This window comes from Pyrus communis, chromosome 16 (assembly GCF_963583255.1).
Source record: "Pyrus communis chromosome 16, drPyrComm1.1, whole genome shotgun sequence".
Taxonomy (NCBI): Eukaryota; Viridiplantae; Streptophyta; class Magnoliopsida; order Rosales; family Rosaceae; genus Pyrus; species Pyrus communis.
This window is the reverse complement of record NC_084818.1, coordinates 22,750,027-22,772,798: the sequence shown is the minus strand read 5'-3', so window position 1 is coordinate 22,772,798 and position 22,772 is coordinate 22,750,027. Positions and strand designations below refer to the sequence as shown.

The following is a 22,772-nucleotide window of genomic DNA, read 5'->3' as shown; positions in this document are numbered from 1 at the left end:
TCAAATTAGATTAGCACCCCTAGTTAATCCCCGGTTAGAACGATCCCTACTTACTGTGCTTGTGAGTTGCCTAGGCTTATAAAAGCTCTTTGGGAAATTATCGTGGTTTTAGAGTCCAGTGTAATAAGCATCCTAAGCATAGCACAAATGTTGTCTAGAGGAGGATTTTGAGACTGAAATATGTACAAAAATAAGAATCAGGAAAAATAGATAAACTGTAACTTTCAGAAAGAAAACGCAGGAACAAAGTAAGTTGACAAAGTTAGGAAGATGAAGTTATAAAATAATAAGAAGTTAAGAAGATATTGATGTAAAGAAAACTAGAAAAACACAATAAGATGAAGTTATCTAGTCAACTCACCATCTGATCGAGTATAATTTTCTTTAGCATCTGCAAAACAAGAGTATTATCACCCATCTGTGACAGGCATGAGCAGACAATTCGGCTGAGTGACTTAAAAGTCCCTCGATTTGAGATATTCACATCACTCTCTCTAACAGGAACGATATTTTCTGCCATGATGAAGCCATTTTAGGTTTGGAACCCAAGAAATTGCAATAAAAATTATGCATATAAGTAATAAATTGGTTCTCTAGTAATACTAATATGAAGGCATCGGATCTTTTGGCAGCAAAAATAATGAATAGCTATAAATAGTCCAGAGCAGGAACTTTCTATCCCAAAATCTCAGAGCAAGATAATTTTTGTTCCGAAGCAGCCTTTTAAAACGTGTTGACAAAGTCTTACACTTGCAATTTAGTTACCTTATGATGATAAAGCATGAAAAACGATAAATCATTTGAAAGTCATCATATTAGTAGAAACTAGAAAATTTGAAAGTCATCATAAGATGTCAACCGGTACAAATAGAAATTACACATACTAATACAAACCATGAAGAGGAGAAGAAATTCTGTCAGACGTACCTGGGAAAACTCTGAAACGGGAGAGCAAAGTGATCAAGAAACTAATGTGATCAACAATCTGAATATGCCCAGATTTATATGCTGAATTCAGGACCTCTATGATTCGAAATAATACATATTGCTCCAGATCAGGACCTGCAATGAACAGGAACGAGATAGAAATGTCACTTAAACAAATCCCAATTTGCAAATAACTCATCATACTTCAACAATGTTCACACATCACTGGAAAGCAGAAGAGAGAACATTCATCATTACTTCATATTGTTACCATATAACATCAATCAGAACAGAATCACCCTTTGATGTTTAATGGCACGTCTAACCCCCTGTATATTTGGATTTAATCACTTAACAAATGACAGTTACATTAAGACATGAATGGCAAGCATCTATGTTCCAGTTGAAGGAAAATTACTATCATTCAGCCACAAAATGATGCATGAAAATAGTTTCTACATCAGATTTTAAAATGACATACTCTTTCTAATGAAGAAACTGATGAGGATAGGATTTTTTTCCTGATTCTTGTAGTAAAAGATAACTCTACCAACAAAACTACTGTGCAGAAGGAACATATCTGGTACCCATGTGACTTTAACCCAGAATACTTTTGGAATCCCAAGGTTCCTTTATAATTGTTATAACAGAAACAAGAATAGCTTGCATATTAATGGCACGCATGAGACATAAAAAAAGTCAAAATAATAACTATAGGGAACTTTGTACAGCATGCCAAACCTAAGTTGTCAAATCCATACAGAATCTAACCAAGGCAGAAATGAATAACTTACATAGGCAACAGTACGCTATTGACTTCAGCAAAGGTGGACCCAAATTAGATATATAACAGAGGCAGGAAAGAGAGTTCTTGAGAATCTCTGGGAAGCCTTAAAAAGGGACCATATAATACATTTCCTGCAAGAAAAAGAGGCGGAATCATAAGAAACCAAGTTGTCTGCTGATGGATGATTAATCCACAAAGAAGAATACTAGTGTCTACTGAATGGGCTCTTACCATCATCTTGACTTATGCCAAAAAATTCTTGCAGTGACAATTGCATGTTGTCATATTCCCATGCAAAGGAAGAGTTCACTAAAGCACGTTGTCCCAGGCGAAGTAGAAGGTGCAGCACAACCTGAAGAAACATACAATATAAGCCAGAACTAATGGGCTGAAAAAGCATAGGTATAAAGACTGACTATGCAGAAAAACAAAGACAATAAACAATGACAATAATATTGAATAACGTCCTGACACAGTGATACAAGATGCAAAACCTACTTTCTAAATTCTTCTCTGTCAATACTACTGTCTATCTTACAAGGTTAAAAAAAATGTTACTTGGGAATAGTATGGGTTTTTATCATCCAGCAGAATAAGCAACACAGGAAGCTCTCTTATCCACATAATCTGAAAGTGTAATATCTCGGGAATACTCAGATCCAGGTACAGCATGTCTTGTCTCTATGATGTGTAGAAAATATATCAAAATTCAATTTGAGAGAGAGAGAGAGAGAGAGAGAGGAGTCTGATTTCTTACTACCACAAGTATACTAAAAGGAAAGAAAAAACTTGGAGAAATTGCAAGCAGGAGGTATAGAATCAAGCTTACAGGAACTAGCAGCTCCTCCAGTACGGAAATACAAGCCAATTTTAAAGGGGATACAGGATTGCAGTCCTTGAATGCCTCACTAAAAGCCTGCATTTAATGATATATAGGTAACACCATTTCCAGAAGTTAAAAGACAAAAATCATTTAATACCCCACTACAATGGTTTGTGTAAATTGGGAACCTCTAATTGTTTTAGAACCAAATCTATAGTTACACAACCATTGAAGTACTTAAAGAAAAGAGTAAAGACAATCTTATAAGGAAAAAGGAATTCAGTTGACATAACTCTGCTGATGACAAACTCTTGGAATGTAAAATAGTTTTAAGCACAGCTCATACCTGAAGAAGGCGAGACTTCCAGGCAACTGCCACTTGAGAAACAAGTTTTGGAACAAATGGAAGAAGTGAAATTAAATGCTTCTCCCAGACTGCCTTACCACAAAGCGTGTCATTGCATACCTGTAAAGTAACAAGTTTCCAACATTTTAAAAGAAGCTTTACAGAAAGTATTAGAAATGTAACCTAAAACATACAGTACAAAACTATTAAATACAGTAACTAAAATTGAATGAAATTTTCTTTTATAAATAACCACCATGGCAAGTTCTAGAGCATAAATATTTTCTTCAAAATTTGATGCTGCACGTAACAACCTATCAGTTACATTATTCTATTGAACATAATATATGTCTTAATTTCTAGAAAAACTACATCAAGCACCCACCAGTATTTGAGACCCAAACTATCATGGCAAAATGTAGATCATAAACTTCTTGTTACCTTCAAAACGTGATGCTGTGGAACGACAATCCATCGTTTACATTATTATATCGAAGATATTATTTTAATATACTTTTTTCAAGGCAAATTACATCAAGCACCAACCAGTATTTGCACCCCAAATTAACCCCCACCTTTGTGCTTAAGGGGAAGATGTGCCATGAGCCCTCAAGGCCATCACCGACATTAGTAATACACATTAGCAGAATGCAAATCAATTTATTTTTTTTTGTCAATATATGAGATTATTTTATATTTCAATTCATTGAATAGAAACATTCAAATTACAATGCTATTATACTTATAACCGCTTATCACACCTAAATCAGTACTTCTAAGAAATACGAAGCACATGAGCAGAAATTTGAACACCATGAATGCAACTTCATACTAAAACATTATGGTAGACGAACCAACCTTTCCAAGCAGAGAATCTTCCAGAAATTCTAAAACTTTCTCAAACAAAACAGGAGGGCAGATCAATTTGCTTAAGTGCAAAAATATTTCTGTCATCACAGTGTTCAAGACAAAATATTTAACATCATCCTGTCAAACAGAAATAGAAAAGAACCAATTCAAGTTAAAAAGAGAACTTGTAATACTGGCAACAAAAGACCCTCATAAAATGTGAAATGACTTAGTACAGACACACACACACACATCTACAGCTAAGAATGTGCCTCACATAGTAGACATCCCTTTCTAAGATATTTGGTGCCCATATAGCACCTGCCCAGATCCTAAATTTTGAAATTTCCCCCCAAGAAAAAACTCTAGCATATGATTCTTACTATACGGTCGGGTTTCAAGAATGTAAGAGCTGCCAAGGAGAAAAAACTCTAGTATATGATTCTTACTATACAGTCGGGTTTCAAGAATGCAAGAGCTGCCAAGGGGTTGGCCTGATATAATCCATAGAACAAGACAGACTTATGGAAACAGGACCTTCTATGAAAATGTCAACATGTTCAGATACCATTAGATAGTAATGAAAACCCCAAAATGCTGAATCGAAATTGCAAGACATACAAGAAATATCTTAGGTGAACAAAACAGAAGAGAAATTGAGAGAAATGCAAGAAATATCTAAGATAAACAAAAAATAAAATGTGAAGGTCAAATACACATTATTCATTGCATTTGTACTATAACTTTATACCAATTTTATTCAAAGTATAATATATCATTATCAATGAAATAACAAGGGTCCCAAAAAATGGAATATATCAATGAAAATATTGACAAATACATCGATAATGAGAGAAATTGCAAATGACGGAAATTTTGACACAAAAATACAAATATAAAATATCAAGCAATACTATAGGCTTCCATGCTTACCAGAGTATTAAAACAGAAAGACCATAGAACGGATGCAAAATAAATTGAGATCAATCAAGAGACTTTTAAAGAAGTCATTTTGCAGAAACAATGATGAATTTAAAAGTTATATTAAGGTTATAACTTATACCTTTTCTGAATGTTGATTTCTCATGTTCAGGGGAAACAAAACTTGTAAAAACTTCTTTATTAGTGTCACAAAGATAGTATCACACATAGTCACACCATGCCCTCCTTGAGAAGGTTGTGATTCTAGTTTACCCTCATTAGTCATATAAAAGAAGAATTTGACTGCAAGGTTTATGCTGTTAAGTATGGACAGCATACAATCAAATGATTGTGTATTAAGAAGGGAGCCAGTCTGAACTTCCGGAATAAAATCTTGTAATAATTTACTAGAAATGGGACAAGATCCTTTAGTTTTGGGATGATGATTGAACATCCTACAAAAGAAAGCAAGATGACAATAGGTCAATACGAAAACGAAAAAAGGTATTAAATAATTGGAAGTTCTTGAATTGCTGAATGCTTGTCCCACTAAACCGCGACTTATTAACACAATCTAAGTAACAAGCTAATATTATCAGAGTGAATTTTGATTTCTCCTGCTGTGAGAATGCTGCCAACTGCAAGGCATTTGAAACTAAGAAGTACAAACTAATAAAATTACATAACCAAAATAAGTATTATCATTCCAAAGTTCAGGAACTTCAACTATCAAACTCATATTGATCTTTGTCGTGATATGAGCCATGACTAGACACATGGTGCCATCAGAAGAACATAATCGATAATGACGTCTAAACACATGCACCAATGTTTCACATACCAGCAGATTTTGCAGGTACATCAGGCTCAAAAGCATGCAGTATCCCTTGTCCAGCACCATTCTATTAAGTAAAAGGAAAGGTATTACAAAACTATTTCATCAATAAGGCAAGAGACTAAAAGCAGTAACTCAGAACAGTTTCTTCCTGATGCAATTATATGCCTAGATAGTTTTTTTTTTCCCTTTCATTTGGCCTCTGATCACCACTATAACCCAAGAAAAAAAAAAACTCTCCCATTCAAAAATTGTTCGTCCAGCTTCAGAAGTCAGATCTCCGAGTATGAATAAAAACAAATTTATTTTCAAAAGTTTCACATGTGCAGTTGAGGCTACTTTTCATGGCTTTCTGACGGACACATGCTTTGCACCCCTTGTCTATACTAACCAAGTAGGGGAAAATGATGATTATAATAACAACAATAACAAAATTTAACAGCAAAGTTTCAACAATAATATGCAATGAAAGAATACAGCTGGAAGGTGCAAGAAAAGAAGCAGGCTCACGCTGCACGATACAAACAAAGAAAGAAAACGTGCAAACCCTCCGGATTTTAAGAAAACATAGAAATACCTTTCCACATGAGCCAGCTTCTCTCTTGTTACATGGCAAAAGTGACAAGCATAGTTCCAGGCCGGCAAGAGCAGTCTTGAGCTTGCCCTTGTCCTCTAAAAAAAACTGGGTCCACCGCAGAATATCCTCAAAGCTTTGAAGAATCTGTCAATGAAGCAATCATTAAAACAACCTTAAAAGTTATCTTTAAACACAAAAGAGAGCGGTAACACTGAAAAATTCGAGTTCATCTAATATTTAGATTCATTAACCACACAGACGGACTAAACCATAAACAATTGATAGGAAATAACGCAGTGGAAAATATAATGGCAACCAAACAAACAAGCTCACACACCCACCAGGGATAAGGTTTCGAACAAGAATATCTGCGTACAGGAATAACATGTCTAGTGGGAATAAGAAAGAAAGAAAGAAAGAAGATGACAAGTAACCTAAAGCTCAACATCTATAAGAACTTTCGTGTTATTGAGCAGAATGAGAGCAAAGAAAACATGAAGAGAAGAGACCAAGAATTACAGAAAGAGCAGAATCTTGGAGAAAAAGAATGTTGTTGAATAAGGCCTCAATCCGTAACACTAGACCACAAAGTAGCAAACTCTAGCCATAAATTACCATTATAATGTAACTAAGAGACAGTGTGGAGTCTCAAAAGATGATTATCATGTAACATCCGATCTTTGTGACAGGTACATAACTACCAGAATATGCCTAAAGTCCATTCCATTAGAATAATGCATAGAAGAACAACAAACCATATAACAGTTCATAGTTAATGACCAAAGCATAAATTAGAAATTCTACAGTTGTACATCAGAATAACATATCTGATAAATGATTCCAATGAAAACACTGCATACAACATTTTACAGCACAATCTTAGGATACCTTTTCAGCATTCAAGAAGAAGGAAGGTGGATGGCATTGGATAGCAAGCTCCAAAAATTTGAAAGCCATCAACCGAACATCGATTGCTAAATGTGTCATTGCATTAAATATATAGGCCATCATCAAGGAAATCAATAGCTCTTCATTATCCTGGACAAGAAAAGAAGGGAAAAAAATGTCACATTAAATTCATTGGCTATAAACACCACCGAACTTAATGATAATAATAGAGAGATGATGACAACAAAACCTCAAAACTACACTTGATGAATCCATATATACAATAAAAGCAGTGTAGATGTGAAACTACCAAATTGTTCTATTGTAAGGAAGATGCATAGCATTAAGAAAAAGTGAAAACTGGAAGGAAAAAGAATAAGCCCTTCAAAGATAATTTATGTCAATTTCTATGAAAGAGAATTAATTCCATTCCCCCCCAGCCAGGAATGGCTTTGCGCATCCAGAAGTATGGCCTGGCAGTTTAATTTAGTGCAATGCACGGCAACAATTGAATAAAATTTGGCATATAAGACACATGTATCGTGAAAAAATTAAGAGGAAAATAGTGAAATTAACAACCCAAAAGTTTCTTGAACTGCAAATAATAAAAAATAATCTTCCTTGTTTCGCATTAATACATATAATTCACAACAGGTTTTTACCTTGCTGCATTCAGACAAGAATTAAAAAGTACCTCCTTACAGCCAGGTAAAATTACTGACTTAAAAAGTTGATGTAGCGTATCTCGAACCAGCCTATCGTCATCGCCAATGCATTCACGCAGCTTTTCAACAACAGCATACTTATAAAACCTCAACTCTTCTGGATACCTAAGGAGTAAATCCTTCATACCCAATAATGCATCTTCAGAGAGAAATAACGGTAAGATTATTAGATATATACTATATGGTACAGAATATCAATAATGGGAAACAACTTCCTAGACAACATAATTATTGAAAAGGTCGTAACTTCTTCAAATTTAACACATTAAAACCCAAATCAATGTGCAGAAATACATGATCAATGATCTAGGTAATCTATTTCAGGTTAAAAATAGATTAATTCTCATATTTTGGAAGATACTATACGGTTGTAAGCGCTTCCATTAAGAAAATATTTTAAAATAACATTAAAATACCTTTACGAACTTTCGGGTTGTAATGAGATGTTTGCTGAAGAAGTTCTTTCAATGTTAAACCTTTCTTGTTCACTGCTAATCCTGCCTTCTCCGATGCCACACTCTGCTCGGGAAGAACAATTGCTGCTCATAGTAACCATTATTTAGTACTCATTAAGAAACTAGTTCACTACGATATTTGACATCAAAATGGAAGCACAAAGGCAACTCCTTCATTGTGGCAAGAAAAAGTATTTCAAACAATCAAGAGAATACAAACTCTCATCCTTAATGACTCTCGTCACCCCCAAACAAACTTATTTTAAAACGATGACAGAATTTTCCTTTCAATGAATTAACGAAAAAAGACAGAGAGTACAAAAAGCAATATCAACTCATGAATTTAAGAACAGATTAAAATCAAAACCTTTGGACTTAATTTCAGTATTCGTAGCGTTCTTTGGTGGCGGCAACTTTCTGCCAATCTTTCGCTTTATTTTCTGCAAAAATTACAAAAGAAAATAAACATCAAATGCAAACAAAGTTTTCAGATGTTGAACTTCCCAAAGCAAAATGCATTCAAAACCTGAAATATCGATTACTTTGAAGTCGATGCCGCGCTTTTGCTGCTTCTTTGCAGGAGCCTTGGAGCGTTATACCTACAGCATACACACAATAAAACGATCTTATTAAGTTTTTGAACAAACTAATTACTTTGTTTATTGTATGAAATACAATTCAATTGACGAAATTAAAGGCTCTGCTGATCATATCAGATAGTGTCAAATGACAATGCGGCGCCGTTTTCAGGCCTTCGCCAGCTATTAAGAACAAGAACTCCAGGAGCAGTAAACTAAACCAGCTCTCCGTTTGGCAGCTCAGAAAATTTGGGGAAGTAAAAAAGGAAAATAGCAACTCTAAAAAATTAAAGAGAACGAATTGTTTCTCTCTTCCTTTGCGTACCTTTTTCTCGGCAACCAAACAGCGGAATGGAAACAGTAAGCTGTAGTCTTCGAAGTGCCAAGCAACGAAGTTGAAGGAGGAGGAGGAGGAGGAGAAGGGAAGAGAAGGTCAAGGAACGAGAAAGTGACAGTCACGGCGGCGAGGAGTAATTGCAGAGCGTTCTGAGGGGGAAGGGGGAGTTTTGTGGATCGCTGGAGAGATATAGTTCCTATTTTATTTCGATTGTAAATAACTTATTTTTATCCTAAAAATTTTATAATCGAAATTTTTTAAATTCTTAAAATTACTCAAAGATTATTCTTATATTGATTTTTATCATAAATAGTCCCTAAAATTGATTTTCACCATCAAGATGGACTTTGAAATTGAAAATCAATCAATGTAGTCCCTGAAAATAGATGTCACAAATTAATGTGGTCATTCCATCATAATTATGTTAAAATTTCCATTAAGTATTAATGTGGCACATAAATGGACTCACAAGATTTACGGATTTTTATCATAAATGGTCCATGAAATTGACTCACACCATCAAGATGATTCATTGACCTAGGGCTGGGTTAAGTTCTTAATGGTTCGATTTTTTGGCAAAACCAAAACCGAAATTTCGTTTCGATTCGATTCATTTTTTTTCGGTTTTTTCTCAGTTCAGTTTTTATGGTTCGATTCCAATCTGGTTTTGATTTTTTGATTTTTGATTTTTATATAAAATAAAAGCAAGGTCTAATGGTCTATGACTATAATCATCAAAAGATACAAAACATATACGATGAAAAAGCTACAGATGCACAACAAACTTTAATCTTTCTGTTGTTGGGTAACAAATAATTAAAAATCAAAATCAAACATATTTTGGTTCTCTTTGAAATTTAGTCGTTGAGCTCGTATTCCTCGTCATATTACTCGAAAGTATTGACACCTAAATACTAATTAATTTGACATTTGGAAAGTAATCTACAACTCATAAGTCATAAAGATTCAACCAGCAATCCTCCTCCTTCGGCAAAACTTGATTATTTATAATTATGTTTTTTTTTTTTTTTTTTTTGAATTTTTGAACAAATAGCTACGAATGAAGACTGAAGTGGAGGCCACAAGCAAGAACATACAAATTCCATAACTTATGATGGAACAAACAAGGTTTGTTGTGTTCAGAAAAAATTGGTCTACCCTATGTACTACGTTTAAAGGATTGGTTTTGGTTTTGGTCTACCCTATGTACTACGTTTAAAGGATTGGTTTGGGTGTTGTGTTAAAAAAAAATTGAACAAACAGAACCGAATATAATGGTTCGGTTCTTAACTAAGAACGAGGAGAACCCAAATATAATTGAGGAAGCTACACCTTAAGCTACTCTAAACCCTATGTACTCTCACAAATTAATCAAATCCAGCATACCCAAAACAAATTGCAAAACCATGAAATTGAAAAGCTACAGATCAGATTCATCAGAACCAACGAAATTGAAAAAAAAAAAAAAAAAAAAAAATCTGCAAAACGCATCAGGGGGTGAGAGACTAACCTTGCAAAGGAGGGAATTTGTGGGTCGAGACTCGAAACAGCGAGAGGAAGTCGTGCCTCCTAGGTCGTAGGTCACCGGTCACAGGGGTGAGAGACTGAGAGTGAGACGGCGACGACGAAATATGAGACAGGTCGCAGGTCACTGGGAAGGAAGAAGACGAAGTGGAAGAGCGGCGGAGCTGGGAATAAGATGGTCCAGAGTGAGAATACGTACAGAGGAGGAGAGGGAGGGAATGGGTTCGGTTCTGTTTAAGGTTTCAGACTGAAGAACAGAAGAAGAAGGCAGGCGACGAGTGCTACAAAATTTACAAATTGGACTGAACGACGCCGTTCAAGGGAAAAATAATAATATTTATTTAAATTAAATATGAAATGATGTCATTTTGCCTTACTTCGGTTTAGTTCGGTTCGGCTCGATTTCTGAACCCCAAAAACCAAACTGAACTGAATCAGATTCGGTTCGGTCCAGTTTTACACTTTCGGTTCAATTTTTTTTGGCCTCAATCTGATTTGGTTCTCGATTTTTATCAATTTTTGGTTTTTTGAACCCACCCCTACATTGACCTACAAAAGGGATTTTATTTAATAGGAATTGATAGACACATATTTATTACAATTGTTACCCTATTGTTTATATTTATTAGTGCCTCATTCAGATTATTTTGAGTGAATTACTTTAGTTTTGTAATTTATAAGGATTAGGATGCTTATTGATAAAAGTGGAATTAACATGGTCTCAGCACATTCGTTACGTTTTGGTCATGTTGTTAACATTGGCTTCATTTATTTAATTACTTGTTATTTTGTTAGTAGGTTGAAGGCTAATGGGTTTTGGGAAATCTTATTTATTTGGAGTTTACTTACAAAGGAGGCATTACAACTTTATACACAAGGGATTACAATTATCAATAGAATTTCAATTGGTGGTTCCAAGGATTGGCAACCGACAAGTTAGGAGAAAGATATTTGTGAGATCAAGCAATAAAATCCTTAATTTTATTAAAAGAACGTGGTCCTACGAATTGGAAAAGGGGGCAAAATATAAAGAGAAGAAGTAGTAGCAAAGAGGGGGACTCTCATTTCGTCTGCTGGCGTGAAACAAGGCAACGGCAAGGGGATGTGTTTTCTTCTAACATGAAGCAGAGAGGGCAGCGATAGGGAGGATTTGATTTGGTTCTTCTTCTCTAGTTTTAGGTTACATAGCCAAAATTGTGACAGCCCATCCCAGATTATTCGTATCGTAGGAGTAAAATGACAGTTTTGCCCCTAGTGTTTTGTTTCGTAGTGTGGTTGTTTTGGGGTTTTGGTTGGCTACTTTTGGACCACACACACGCACCCACACTCATTCTTATCATTTTCTGCCCTGTCCCGTGTGTGTCTCTCTCTCTTCTTCTACACTTGTGTACGGATAAGACCAAGACACTCGAAAACGTTGTAGATCGAGGAAGAAAATCATACCTTTATGTTCGTGAGCTTCATACGAGTTCAACCATACCCATTTTAGGTAAGGAAACCCTTGTTTTCACATCGAACTCGAGATCCCCGATTTGGTCACTCTTCATGCACACGTGAATTGTTGCGTTTCAAGGAATTTGAAGCTTGTAAGAAGATTGGTGAGGTCCTTAGGAAGCTCGGGGTAGTTCGTTTGAAGGTTTTGGACGTCGGGATCGTGAGTTGCAGGTTTGGTCGGATTTGGTGAAGTTTTTCCGGTGAGATTCTGTTGGTTTTAGTGCTTGAAAGTGGTAAGGTTTTGTTCCTCTAGTTGTAAGCTTCATTGTGGTACCAATTTCGTGAAATTTGGGTGAAAAACGAGTGAGAAATGAAGTTTAGAAGTTTTTCCAGTTTTCCGGAGACGGCGACGACGTCGGAGGTTGGCCGGAGAAGACGACGGAATATTCCGTCAGTTTAGACGGAATATTCCTAACGGCGTTAGGTTAACTTTAATGGAATTTGTTAGTTTTAACGGAATATTCCTGACGGCATTAACTGACACCGTCAGTGTGCCATGCACGTGCCTGCGCGTGGGCGGCACGTGTGGTCGTTCCTTGCCCGGCGTGTGGGGGCGCGTGTGACGTCAGAAAATTATTTTAAAAATATGGCGATGTTCGTGAGGTTGAGTAGATCACGTTGGTGTATTCATACACCCCATTTGAGCATTGTATGAGAAGTTATTACATAGTTTGGGTTATGTGCTTTAAATTAACATTTTTATAGTTGTTTCGCATATAGGTAAGACCTATCCCGAGGACGAGCGTAGTCACTCGAGGCAAGGGGGTTACGACCCTTCTACATACCAGTGAGTGGGCTTTTGGTTTTCCGTATATACCTATATACTTGTGATTTTCCCAGAAAATGAAATGAAACATTTATATGTTTTAAATGCCATGCATTGTGTTTGCCTATTTAATTATGCATTAGTAGTTGCATATATATATATATATATATATATATATATATATATATGTTTGGTGCTGCAGACGCACAGGTAAGTGCCAGGTAAGTTATGGTTTATGTTTGTGATTAGTAGTGATATGAGATGCATATAGAGCTCATAACCTGCACCCCCCGTGTCAGTGCTCCCGCCCAAAGTAAGGCACAGTCCTTCACGTAATGTTTACCTCCCGCACCACACGCTCATCTTGGATCCAAGTTAGGTGCACAGTCCTGTCGTACAGACCACTATAGGTGGTTCCGACTCGTAGGTGACCCACGATTATTCGCCCAGTCTTCACGTGATTGTAGCACTTGAGCATATTTATTTACACCCAGTCCTGTCGTACAGACCATTTTAGGTGGTTCTGACTCATGTGCTGGTATAGTTAGTGAGTTGGAGATTTGAGCTCTAGATTCAGCCGTACATGTCACATTAGGTGACTCCGGCTAACAGATTACATGGCATTGATCGATATTACCTGAGTACTTACATTTTTATGTAGAGGCATTTGACATGGCATATTTCTAAGCATGTTTTCTATATATAGGTATATTCTATTTTCTGGGAAACTATACAGGTTTTACGGCGAGGGGTAAGAACTTTGTTAATGAAATGGTTTTGAAAAGCTTTGTTTTTGCCCATTCACACTTTTTGTTTTGCGCCCCTCTAGGTTCTAGTTTGGATTGCTCTTTTGGTGGCTCTCGAGGGATTCTCGACATATCTGACAGATTATCACCAGTGTAGGACCACCTCTGGGTGTGTTTCGTTAGTGTTTGTTCCTCTGGACTGCACTAGGTCTTTTGTGCTCTGAATATTATTTATCACACTTACGCTTGCACATGTATGTTATCTACTTAGTGTATAGCTTGGTTTTTATTTATTCGTACTTTTATTATTATTCTTAGCTTCCTCACTGTGCACATGGTTACGTCACCTTCACGTGACAGCCAGCACACCCTGATTTCGGTCGAGGTGTGTCAAAAATGATCCCTGAGATTTGCATAACTCATCACTTTGGTCCCTAACATTTCAAATCAATAAAAGTGGTCATTGAGATTGTCCACCATCCATCATTTTGGTCATTCCATTAAAGACTCCGTTAAGTGTCCCAGAGCTTTTGGCCGGAAGTCTGGGCAATTTTCAAAGCTTCGTAACTCAATCGTTTCTTAACCAAATTCGACTCATAATATATCAAAATGAAGATAGGAAAGTGTAGAATAAGATTATACCTATTTGGAAGCCCAATGGTTGCCGAAGATGGCCGGTAAATAGCCTCAAAGTTGACTGGTTCGAGGGAAAACTGGAAAACTCGCCGAAAACTAGGTAAACTTTAAACTTTCATAACTTCTTCAATACTCAACGAAATCAAGTGATTCAAAAACAAAAATCATACTTCTCGATGACTGGCCATAAGGTGAGTGGTAGTGAACTTGGCATAATTGCAAGTTTGTCACTCAAATGTGAGGTGCTATAAGAGGAACTTGTTCCTTTATAGCTTTACCACAAAAAAGGTTTTTTCTTTTGTGGCAAAAGTGCAAAACTCTTTCCCTCTTCGTCTTCCAAAGAGGCCAGCCACACTTAGAGAAAAATAGCTAGCAATCTTCTTTCTTCTAAGTCATCCATTTCATCTTCACACCTCATCCTTGGTGTGGAGACTTAGAGACACCAAACTTTTGGTGTTCTTGGAGTTCCTCTCCTCAAACCCTCAAGGAGCAAAGGAGAAGCAAAGAAGCAACCATCCAAGGAGTAAAGGAGGTGACTTGAAAGCCCTCCACTTAGGTGAATCCCTTGTGTAAGCAAGGATGAGCTTTAAGGGTAATGAAACTCAAACTCTCGCTTTTCTTTAATTTGTTAAAGAGTCTTTTGGTTCACCATTCACTAGGCTTTGAAAGTCATGGGTTTTAAAATTGTTTTTGAATGCATGCCTACTTTAAAGTGTTATTAGTTTGCTTATGTGTTCAAATGTTCACACATGTTCTTAGCTAGGACAAATTTTTTTTCCTTCGTTTTCGACCATTCAGATGAGATCCAACATACCATATTTGATCCAAATGTAAGGTTTGCAAAATGCAATCCGCAACTTAGAAATCGCGATAGCATATAAGCCCACTAGGCAAGCTATTAGGTCATCTCAAACTGAAGGAGCTAAACATAGTAGCCCCATCTAGAATTAGAGCGCCGAAAAAATTATTTTTAAATGAATAGTGTCAGGCGATACTCATATATCATCTTCAACCAAAGGTCCTAAGCATAACCCCCTTAATAATTAATTAGTTTAAAGTTTATATCTTAAATTTATTGGTTAATTTGGTTAAAGTACCGTTGACTGTTTTCAAATTTAGTCATTGAATTTGAATAAATTATTGCAACTGAGGAGCTGAACTCCAAAAAAATGGCAAAGAGGGCGGCTACATTTGGCCAGCCTGATGCCTCTTTGACCAAATAATAGCCTGGTGGGCTCTTTAATAATATATCTTAGCCATCGGTTGGAAATGGGATTTTAGGCAAATCAGGCCATTTATTGGCTTTTGGACTTTTAGCCGTCTGCATTGGAATGACCTTATGTTTCACAGTCTTTGGCTTGTAATTGAAAAAAAAAAAAGGGGGACACTTTGGATGCGGTTCCTAACTACTAATGTTCTTTGATTGAAACCTTGGTGGTTTTTAGTTTTTGATCGACGACCTTGACATTAATGTAATAGTGTATTTCTATGTAGGTTATTATATTTTTAAATTAAAAATGAAATTTGTAATTATTTATATTAATGAGATTTTAAATAAAACTCATAAGTTATGGGATTAAAAATATCAAAGATGAATTATAGTCTCCAATATATTGTGTGTGTACGTGTGTGTGTGTATATATGGGTACATTCATCAAAACTAACCAAAAAATTATTGTACCAAAGCATGGATACATTTTTCAAAAGCACAAAAAAAAAATAAAAAATATTAGGCTTAATAACATTATTAAATTTTTTCTATTAAACTTGACATAGATACTTTAACACATCTCGACCCGGAATGTCTATTAGGATTCCAAATCAAGCTGTGCTGGCTAACACCTGGAAGGTGATGAAGGCATAAAGTGTAGTGATGTGAAAAATATGAATAAATTTAAACCTAAAAGTGCCTAAATATAAGAGTGTGCTGTGAGCGGGAATGAACCCATTTCACACATCATGTCAGAGCATAAGTACAATACAATAAGATTGGTGAGAATTATATCATCGAAGGTAATCGTCTACACCAAGATTTGCTAAGGATTCTCGTCGATAAGAAAGCTTAGCTATTAAAATCTGGAGGGGCGAAAAACAAGGGTCAGTGAGCTTGTAAATAAAGTTTTAATAAAAACCTTTGAAAATGCTATAACCCCTCACCATAAAATATGTATAGTTTCCAAGATATATATACTACATATAGTATGGAAATGCTCACCGTAGCCTGCAAAATATCAAGATATCAATATGGCACGATAGTTCATATATAAGTGCACAACGTCAGTAATCATATACTTTCGCATAAGTAAACATATCAAACCAAGTGCTCATTGACACATGCTGATACACGAGTTCATGTAGAGTTATTCTGACATAAACAAGATTGCGTGTAATAATGATATACGTTATAGTGCTACAATCATGTGAAGATTGGAGTTATTCGCGGTCACATATGAGTCGGAGTTGCCTATTGCAACCTGTACGACAGGACTGACACCTACTCGAATCCAAGGCGAGCGTGCGGTGCGGATATGAACATACACGTGAAAGATTGGCCCTAGCCCTGGGCAAGCACTAACACCTCAACCCTGAATGTCCACTAGGATTCTGAATTGAGCTATGTTGGCTAACACCTGGAAGGTGACGAAGCTATAAAGTGTAGTGATGTGGAAAATGTGAATCAATTTAAACCTAAAAGTGCCTAAATATAAGAGTGCGTTGTGAGCGGGAATGAACCCGTTTCACACGTGATGTCAAAGTTGATAACTCATATATTTCATGCATTTATGCCATCCATTTCTAGTCTCTTTGGGATGTTTTTGAGTTAAATTGGTTGCATTTTACCTTATTTTGTGTTAGTGTGCAGTTACATGTACATTAGGATCAATTTGAAGGCAAAAGAAATGAAAACATGCCATTTTTGGAGCTGACCCTTATCCAAACATGGAAAGAAGTTTAGTGGCCTAGTTTGAAGCCCAAATAAAGAATCCAAGATGATCCAGCTTGTTAGAAGGCTAGAAGCATAATAGGAAAGAAATTGGGATATCTAGCCTAATTTGGTGCCAAATAAGGCAAAAACATGTAAAATAAAGGCTAAGTTGCTTGGATCACTTTGGAAGATCTTGTAGCCCATTTGGCATATAAATAATAAGGTTTCAGATCACTTTTACACAAGCCCCCTTAGGGGTCGCCTAGAGCTCTCTCTCCTCTCTTTCTTTGGCCTTTCTTCCTAAAACAAAACCCTATTTCCCTTCACCATTCACTAACACCGAAGAAACCACACAGCCGCGCTGTTCTTGGAAAAGTTCAACATCAGAATTGCTTCACGGGGGCTTCTTCTATGAACTTTAATTTCACTCATGTTGTTCTTGATATTTATATATTTTGTAATCATGTTGTGTAATTAAGTTCGTAGCTGGGGAATTCGATGTAGCCTTGCAAACCTACTCTATGTTCTTAAGTTAAAGTATTCGAATTACCAATGCGTGTTCTTGTTTCATTCACTGATTTTATAGTATAATTTGTTTGTTAATATTAACGTTTGATCACCATTAGGGCTGCTTATGAATTATTTGATCAAGGTTATAGTACACATCATGCTTAATCTTGGTGGATATGTGGATGAATGAAGAAACTGTTATGCATACATCCTGCCATGTGATTTCTTTGGTTCTTTGAAGTTGTCTTGTTCTTAATGGATTCTTTCTTGCTAATCTAAGTTGAACATCACAACTAGGTTGCATATTAGGAGTACTTGATCACAACTTCACATCAAATGGATGATCATAAATAAGTAAAACGAACCCTAGTTGCATATTGGAGAGTTGATGCGTTTTGACTTAATTTTCATGGAATTGACTTGTAATAGTGAAATTGGCATCCCTTCAGATGAAAGACATTCTACAAGCAATTGCTACAATGGAAACTGTAATCGACCGCACGTTCAAGAGGCCACAACGGCTTACTCAATCCCCACTATTCATAGAAAAAGCAGAAACGAACTCAACCACACATAGTCGTTTCTCACATCGTCTATTTTATGCTTCTTCTTCATCCACTTTCATCGTCTTAAATTTCCTATTCATTTTGCTCAGTTTTTGTTCAATTTCGATAAGGTATTACAGCTCGAAACCTGACATATCCCGACTGAAATCAGGGCGTGCTGGGCATCACGTGAGAGTGACGTAACCATGTGCACAGTGCGGAAGCTAAGAATAAAAATAAAAGTATGAGTAAATAAAAACCAAGCTATACACTGAGTAGATAACATACATGTGCAAGCATAAGTGTGAAAAACAATATTCAAAGCACAGAAGACTTAGTGCAGTCCAGAAGAATAAACACTAACGAAACACACCCAGAAGTGGTCCTACACTGGTGATAATCTGTCAGATATGCCGTGAATCCCTCGTGAGCCACCAAAAGAGCAATCCAACCTAGAACCTGGAGGGGCGCAAAACAGAAAGTGTGAGTGGGCAAAAACAAAACTTTTCAAAATCATTTCATTATCAAAAGTTCTAACCCCTCGCCGTAAAACCTGTATAGTTTTCCAGAAAATAGGATATACACATATATCGAAAACATGCTCAGAAATATACCATGTCGAATGCCTCTACATAAAAGGGTAAGTAACTCAGGTAATGTCAATCAATGCAATGTAATCTGTCAACCGGAGTCACCTAACGTGACCTATACAGCTGAATCTAGAGCTCAATCTCCAACTCACTAACTATACCTGCACAAGAGTCGGAACCACCTAAAGTGGTCTGTACGACAGGACTGGGTGTAAATAAATATGCTCAAGTGCTATGATCACGTGAAGACTGGGCGAATAATCGCGGGTCACCTACGAGTCGGAACCACCTATAGTGGTCTGTACGACAGGACTGTGCACCTAACTTGGATCCAAGATGAGCGTGTGGTGCGGGAGGTGAACATCACGTGAAGGACTGTGCCCTACTCTGGGCAGGAGCACTGACACCAAGGGTGCAGGTTATGAGCTCTCTATGCATCTCACATCACTACTAATCACAAATATAAACCATAACTTACTTGACACTTACCTGTGCGTCCGCAGCACCAAACATACATATATGCAACTACTAATGCATAATTAAATAGGCAAACGCAATGCATGGCATTTAAAACATATAAACGTTTCATTTCATTTTCTGGGAAAATCACAAGTATATAGGTATATACGGAAAACCAAAAGCCCACTAACTAGTATGTAGAAGGGTCATAACCCCCTTGCCTCGAGTGACTGCGCTCGTCCTTGTGATAGGTCTTACCTATATGCGAAACAACTATAAAAACATTAATTTAAAGCACATAACCCAAACTAGGTAATAACTTCTCATACAATGCTCAAATGGGGTGCATGAATACACCAACGTGATCTACTCAACCTCATGAACATCCCCATATTTTTAAAATAATTTTTCGACGTCACATGTGCCCCCACGTGCCGGCCAAGGCACAGCCACAAGCGGGCGCATGCCTGGCACACTAACAACGTCAATTAACGCCGTCAGGAATATTTCGTTAAAACTAACAAATTCCGTTAAAGTTAACCTAACGCTGTTAGGAATATTCCGTCCAAACTGACGGAATATTCCGTCGTCTTCTCCGGCCAACCTCTAGCGCCGTCACAGTCGCCGGAAAACTGAAAAATTTTCTAATCTTTGTTTCTCACTCGTTTTTCAACCAAATTCTACGAAATTGGTACCAAAATGAAGCTTACAACAAATAGAACAAAACCTTACCACTTTCAAGCCCTGAAACCAACAGAATCTTGCCAGAGAAACTTCACAAAAATCCAGCCAAACCTGCATCAACCAAATTCTACGAAATTGGTACCAAAATGAAGCTTACAACAAATAGAACAAAACCTTACCACTTTCAAGCCCTGAAACCAACAGAATCTTGCCAGAGAAACTTCACAAAAATCCAGCCAAACCTGCAACTCACAATCTCGACATCCAAAACCTTTAAATGAACCACCCCGAGCTTCCTAAGGACCTCACCAAGCTTCCTATAACCCTGAAATTCCCAAAAACACACGATTTTACATGTGCATGAACAGTGACCAAATCGGGGATCTCGAGTTCGACGTGAAAATAAAGGTTTCCTTACCTGAAATGGGTACGGTTGAACTTGTATGAACCTCATGAACACAAAGGTATGGTTTTCTATTTCGATCCGTAGCGTTTTCGAGTGTTTTGATCCTTGTCCGTACGTAAGTGTAGAAGAAGAGGGAAAGAGAGAAAGAGACTCGGGATAGGGCAGAAGATGAGAATGAGTGTATGGGTTTGTGCGTGGTCCAGATACAGTCAACCAAATCCCCAAAACAACCACACAACGAAACAAAAACACTAGGGGCAAAACTGTCATTTCACCCCTACGGTACGAATAATCCGGGACGGGCTATCACAGAACCGATTTACAGATTTAAAAAATGGGTGAAGCTGGGCAAAAAACGCTTAGACAGGTAATTCAATTTCAATGCCAAGACAGTTCGTTTCTTTTGGATAATTTTGATCTTCTGCTAATTTCTATTGAATTCTAAAAATAATTTAATTTGCTTAGTTTAATTTGTAGTTGTTCATTTCTGATGAAGAGCTGTGAATGTTATGAATTATACAGGTTTAAACTAACAATCTGTTCAACAATATGAAATTGCTTTGTGTTTTAAGATCTTCATCTGAATAAAGTTTCGTTATTTCGTATGGTAACAGACATCCGTTTGCAGTTTGGAGCAATGTGCGTATTTTGAAAATGGTGTATGCTGGGCCAAAAAGGTTTGGATAGGTAATTCAATTTCAATGGCAAGACCGTTCCTTTTTTTTTTTTTTTTTGCGTAAGTTTGGTCTTCTGCTAATTTCGACCAAAAAAATTTGAGTTGCTTAGTTTAATTTGTAGCTTCTCCGCACAAAGCATCCTCCCTCCTCCTACTACCCCATGTCACTCTTCTGGAAGAATTTGTTTACGAATTGAGAGATTGAATTGCTGCTTGGAAATTTGGAAAATTTATGGTCTTTGTATGGTATTTTAGGTTTAGGATACAGAAAAATTGTGTCTTTGATGTATAATTAATATTGAATTTGATGAACTTAATTAGATTTTCATTATTTTAGGCTACTGCATATTAAGTCTGTGATAAAAATTAGGGATTGTTTGTGTGATTTTTTCCATATTCCTAATTGGTCAACATAATCAAAATTAGGATTTTTTTTTTTTTAGTGTGCTGATTTTCAAGTACTCCGGATTAGTAATTGCTTATTTCAAAAGGGAATGCGGGGATATGATAGAGATGTAACCAAATTTCCAATCTTCAACCATTGACTTTTTGTATGTAAATTTTTTATCATGATACTCTATTATTTTTTGGAGTAATTAGTTTAACAATTGATATCTGTTGTTTTGGCATAGGAATATGGTCGGTCAGACGATGAATATGAGGATTATGAGGACACTGAGGATGGCAAAGAATATGAAGAGGAAGAGGAAAAGTCGGAATAGTTTCACCCCCACTACATTTGCACCTTACAATTTCCAGTTGGATTGAAATCCTCTATTTTCTTCCATATGCTCACCAGTCTCCTCTAACGGAATATTCAAAAGGATAAACATGGGATGAAACTGTAACGCAATGGGCAGTTTTGCGAGAAAGAACACAAGCTGTAGAGCATAACGGGTTCGTTTGTTTCTTTGCAGATGAATGGAGAATTTTAAGGCATTTCTCATGTGGATTTTTCTTATAGAAAAGGTATGGTATTCTGTATGATCTCAACTACTTTTTTTTTTTTTTAGTGTCGTGTGATTGTTTTCTAATAAACTTAGGCTATCCATATTTATTTTTTTCCTTATTTCTTTCCTATGTTACTTACTGTAGGGATGCATTTGAGTAGTTTTACATGAGATCTAAATGGGGAAAATAAAAATAAAAAAAATCATTCTGAAGATAACAAAATGAATACTTATGGCAAGAGGATCAAAGTGCTCCCCTACTTCTGATTCTAATGCATTGCAATATGATTACCCAAAAACCTTACACAATTAAAATAATTGCACTAATTATACAAGAGAAGTTAAACTGTAAGTCATATTCAATCATGAGGACAAATAACCTTGTAGAAAATTGTTCATGCCCATAATGTGGTCATACAAATTTTGTATTGACTGGTCCATTGATTTTTCTGAAGGAAATCAGAATATAGGCCTGTTGCCTACGATATGATTGACATAGTTTAATTAGATTGAAACCAGACATACCCTTCTAATGTATATGTTGTATGCATTCGTCATCTTTAGGGGCATGTAGTGCCCATGATTAAAAAAGGCTTCCCACATGAGTAAGCGTATGTGGAGATATAAGGTTTTGATCTCCCTCATTTTGATATATGATTAGACTTTTATTGTAGTAGATTCAATTTGCAAAATTACAATTGCTTTGCCCTTAGTTCTCCACAATTGTTTTATCTGTTATTGTTTCATTTATTTTCATTCCGTGTGTTTTTTTTTTCTTGACTAGCCAGGAACAAGATAAAGCTTTTTTATTG

The 22,772-nt window shown here is 36.4% G+C and overlaps 2 protein-coding genes across 2 annotated transcripts; both read right to left on the bottom strand.

Moving 5' to 3' along the window:
* Nucleotides 1-50: 50 nt before the first annotated feature.
* Nucleotides 51-4,819, bottom strand: LOC137719949 (uncharacterized). The gene is made up of 9 exons (XM_068458927.1): nt 4,796-4,819; nt 3,742-3,870; nt 2,884-3,003; nt 2,544-2,630; nt 2,273-2,341; nt 1,946-2,066; nt 928-1,062; nt 362-513; nt 51-173 (listed from the first exon to the last, which is right to left on the bottom strand). Exons 1-9 carry the CDS (start codon nt 4,817-4,819, stop codon nt 51-53), a joined length of 960 nt encoding a protein of 319 aa, XP_068315028.1.
* Nucleotides 3,894-20,382, bottom strand: LOC137719948 (uncharacterized). The gene is made up of 13 exons (XM_068458925.1): nt 20,347-20,382; nt 20,131-20,253; nt 19,977-20,039; nt 10,559-10,736; nt 9,037-9,244; nt 8,676-8,727; nt 8,501-8,573; nt 8,095-8,217; nt 7,648-7,817; nt 6,954-7,103; nt 6,066-6,209; nt 5,495-5,555; nt 3,894-5,108 (listed from the first exon to the last, which is right to left on the bottom strand). The coding sequence occupies exons 1-13, from the start codon at nt 20,380-20,382 to the stop codon at nt 4,966-4,968; spliced, it is 1,524 nt and encodes a 507-aa protein (XP_068315026.1). The 3' UTR covers nt 3,894-4,965.
* Nucleotides 20,383-22,772: the final 2,390 nt, after the last annotated feature.

What these genes read in the sequence shown, in the direction of transcription:
- LOC137719949 (XM_068458927.1), bottom strand. Translation starts at nt 4,819, where the DNA reads ATGAGAAATCAACATTCAGAAAAG. An exon ending in TGGAGGAGCTGCTAGTTCCT is followed by an intron (nt 2,342 to 2,543) that starts GTAAGCTTGATT and finishes TTACACTTTCAG; the next exon opens with ATTATGTGGATAAGAGAGCT. An exon ending in AAAACCCATACTATTCCCAA is followed by an intron (nt 2,067 to 2,272) that starts GTAACATTTTTT and finishes ATGTTTCTTCAG; the next exon opens with GTTGTGCTGCACCTTCTACT.
- LOC137719948 (XM_068458925.1), bottom strand. Translation starts at nt 20,382, where the DNA reads ATGAGGTTCATACAAGTTCAACCGTACCCATTTCAG. An exon ending in TTCAACCGTACCCATTTCAG is followed by an intron (nt 20,254 to 20,346) that starts GTAAGGAAACCT and finishes TGGGAATTTCAG; the next exon opens with GGTTATAGGAAGCTTGGTGA. An exon ending in AGTTTCTCTGGCAAGATTCT is followed by an intron (nt 20,040 to 20,130) that starts GTTGGTTTCAGG and finishes TGGTTGATGCAG; the next exon opens with GTTTGGCTGGATTTTTGTGA.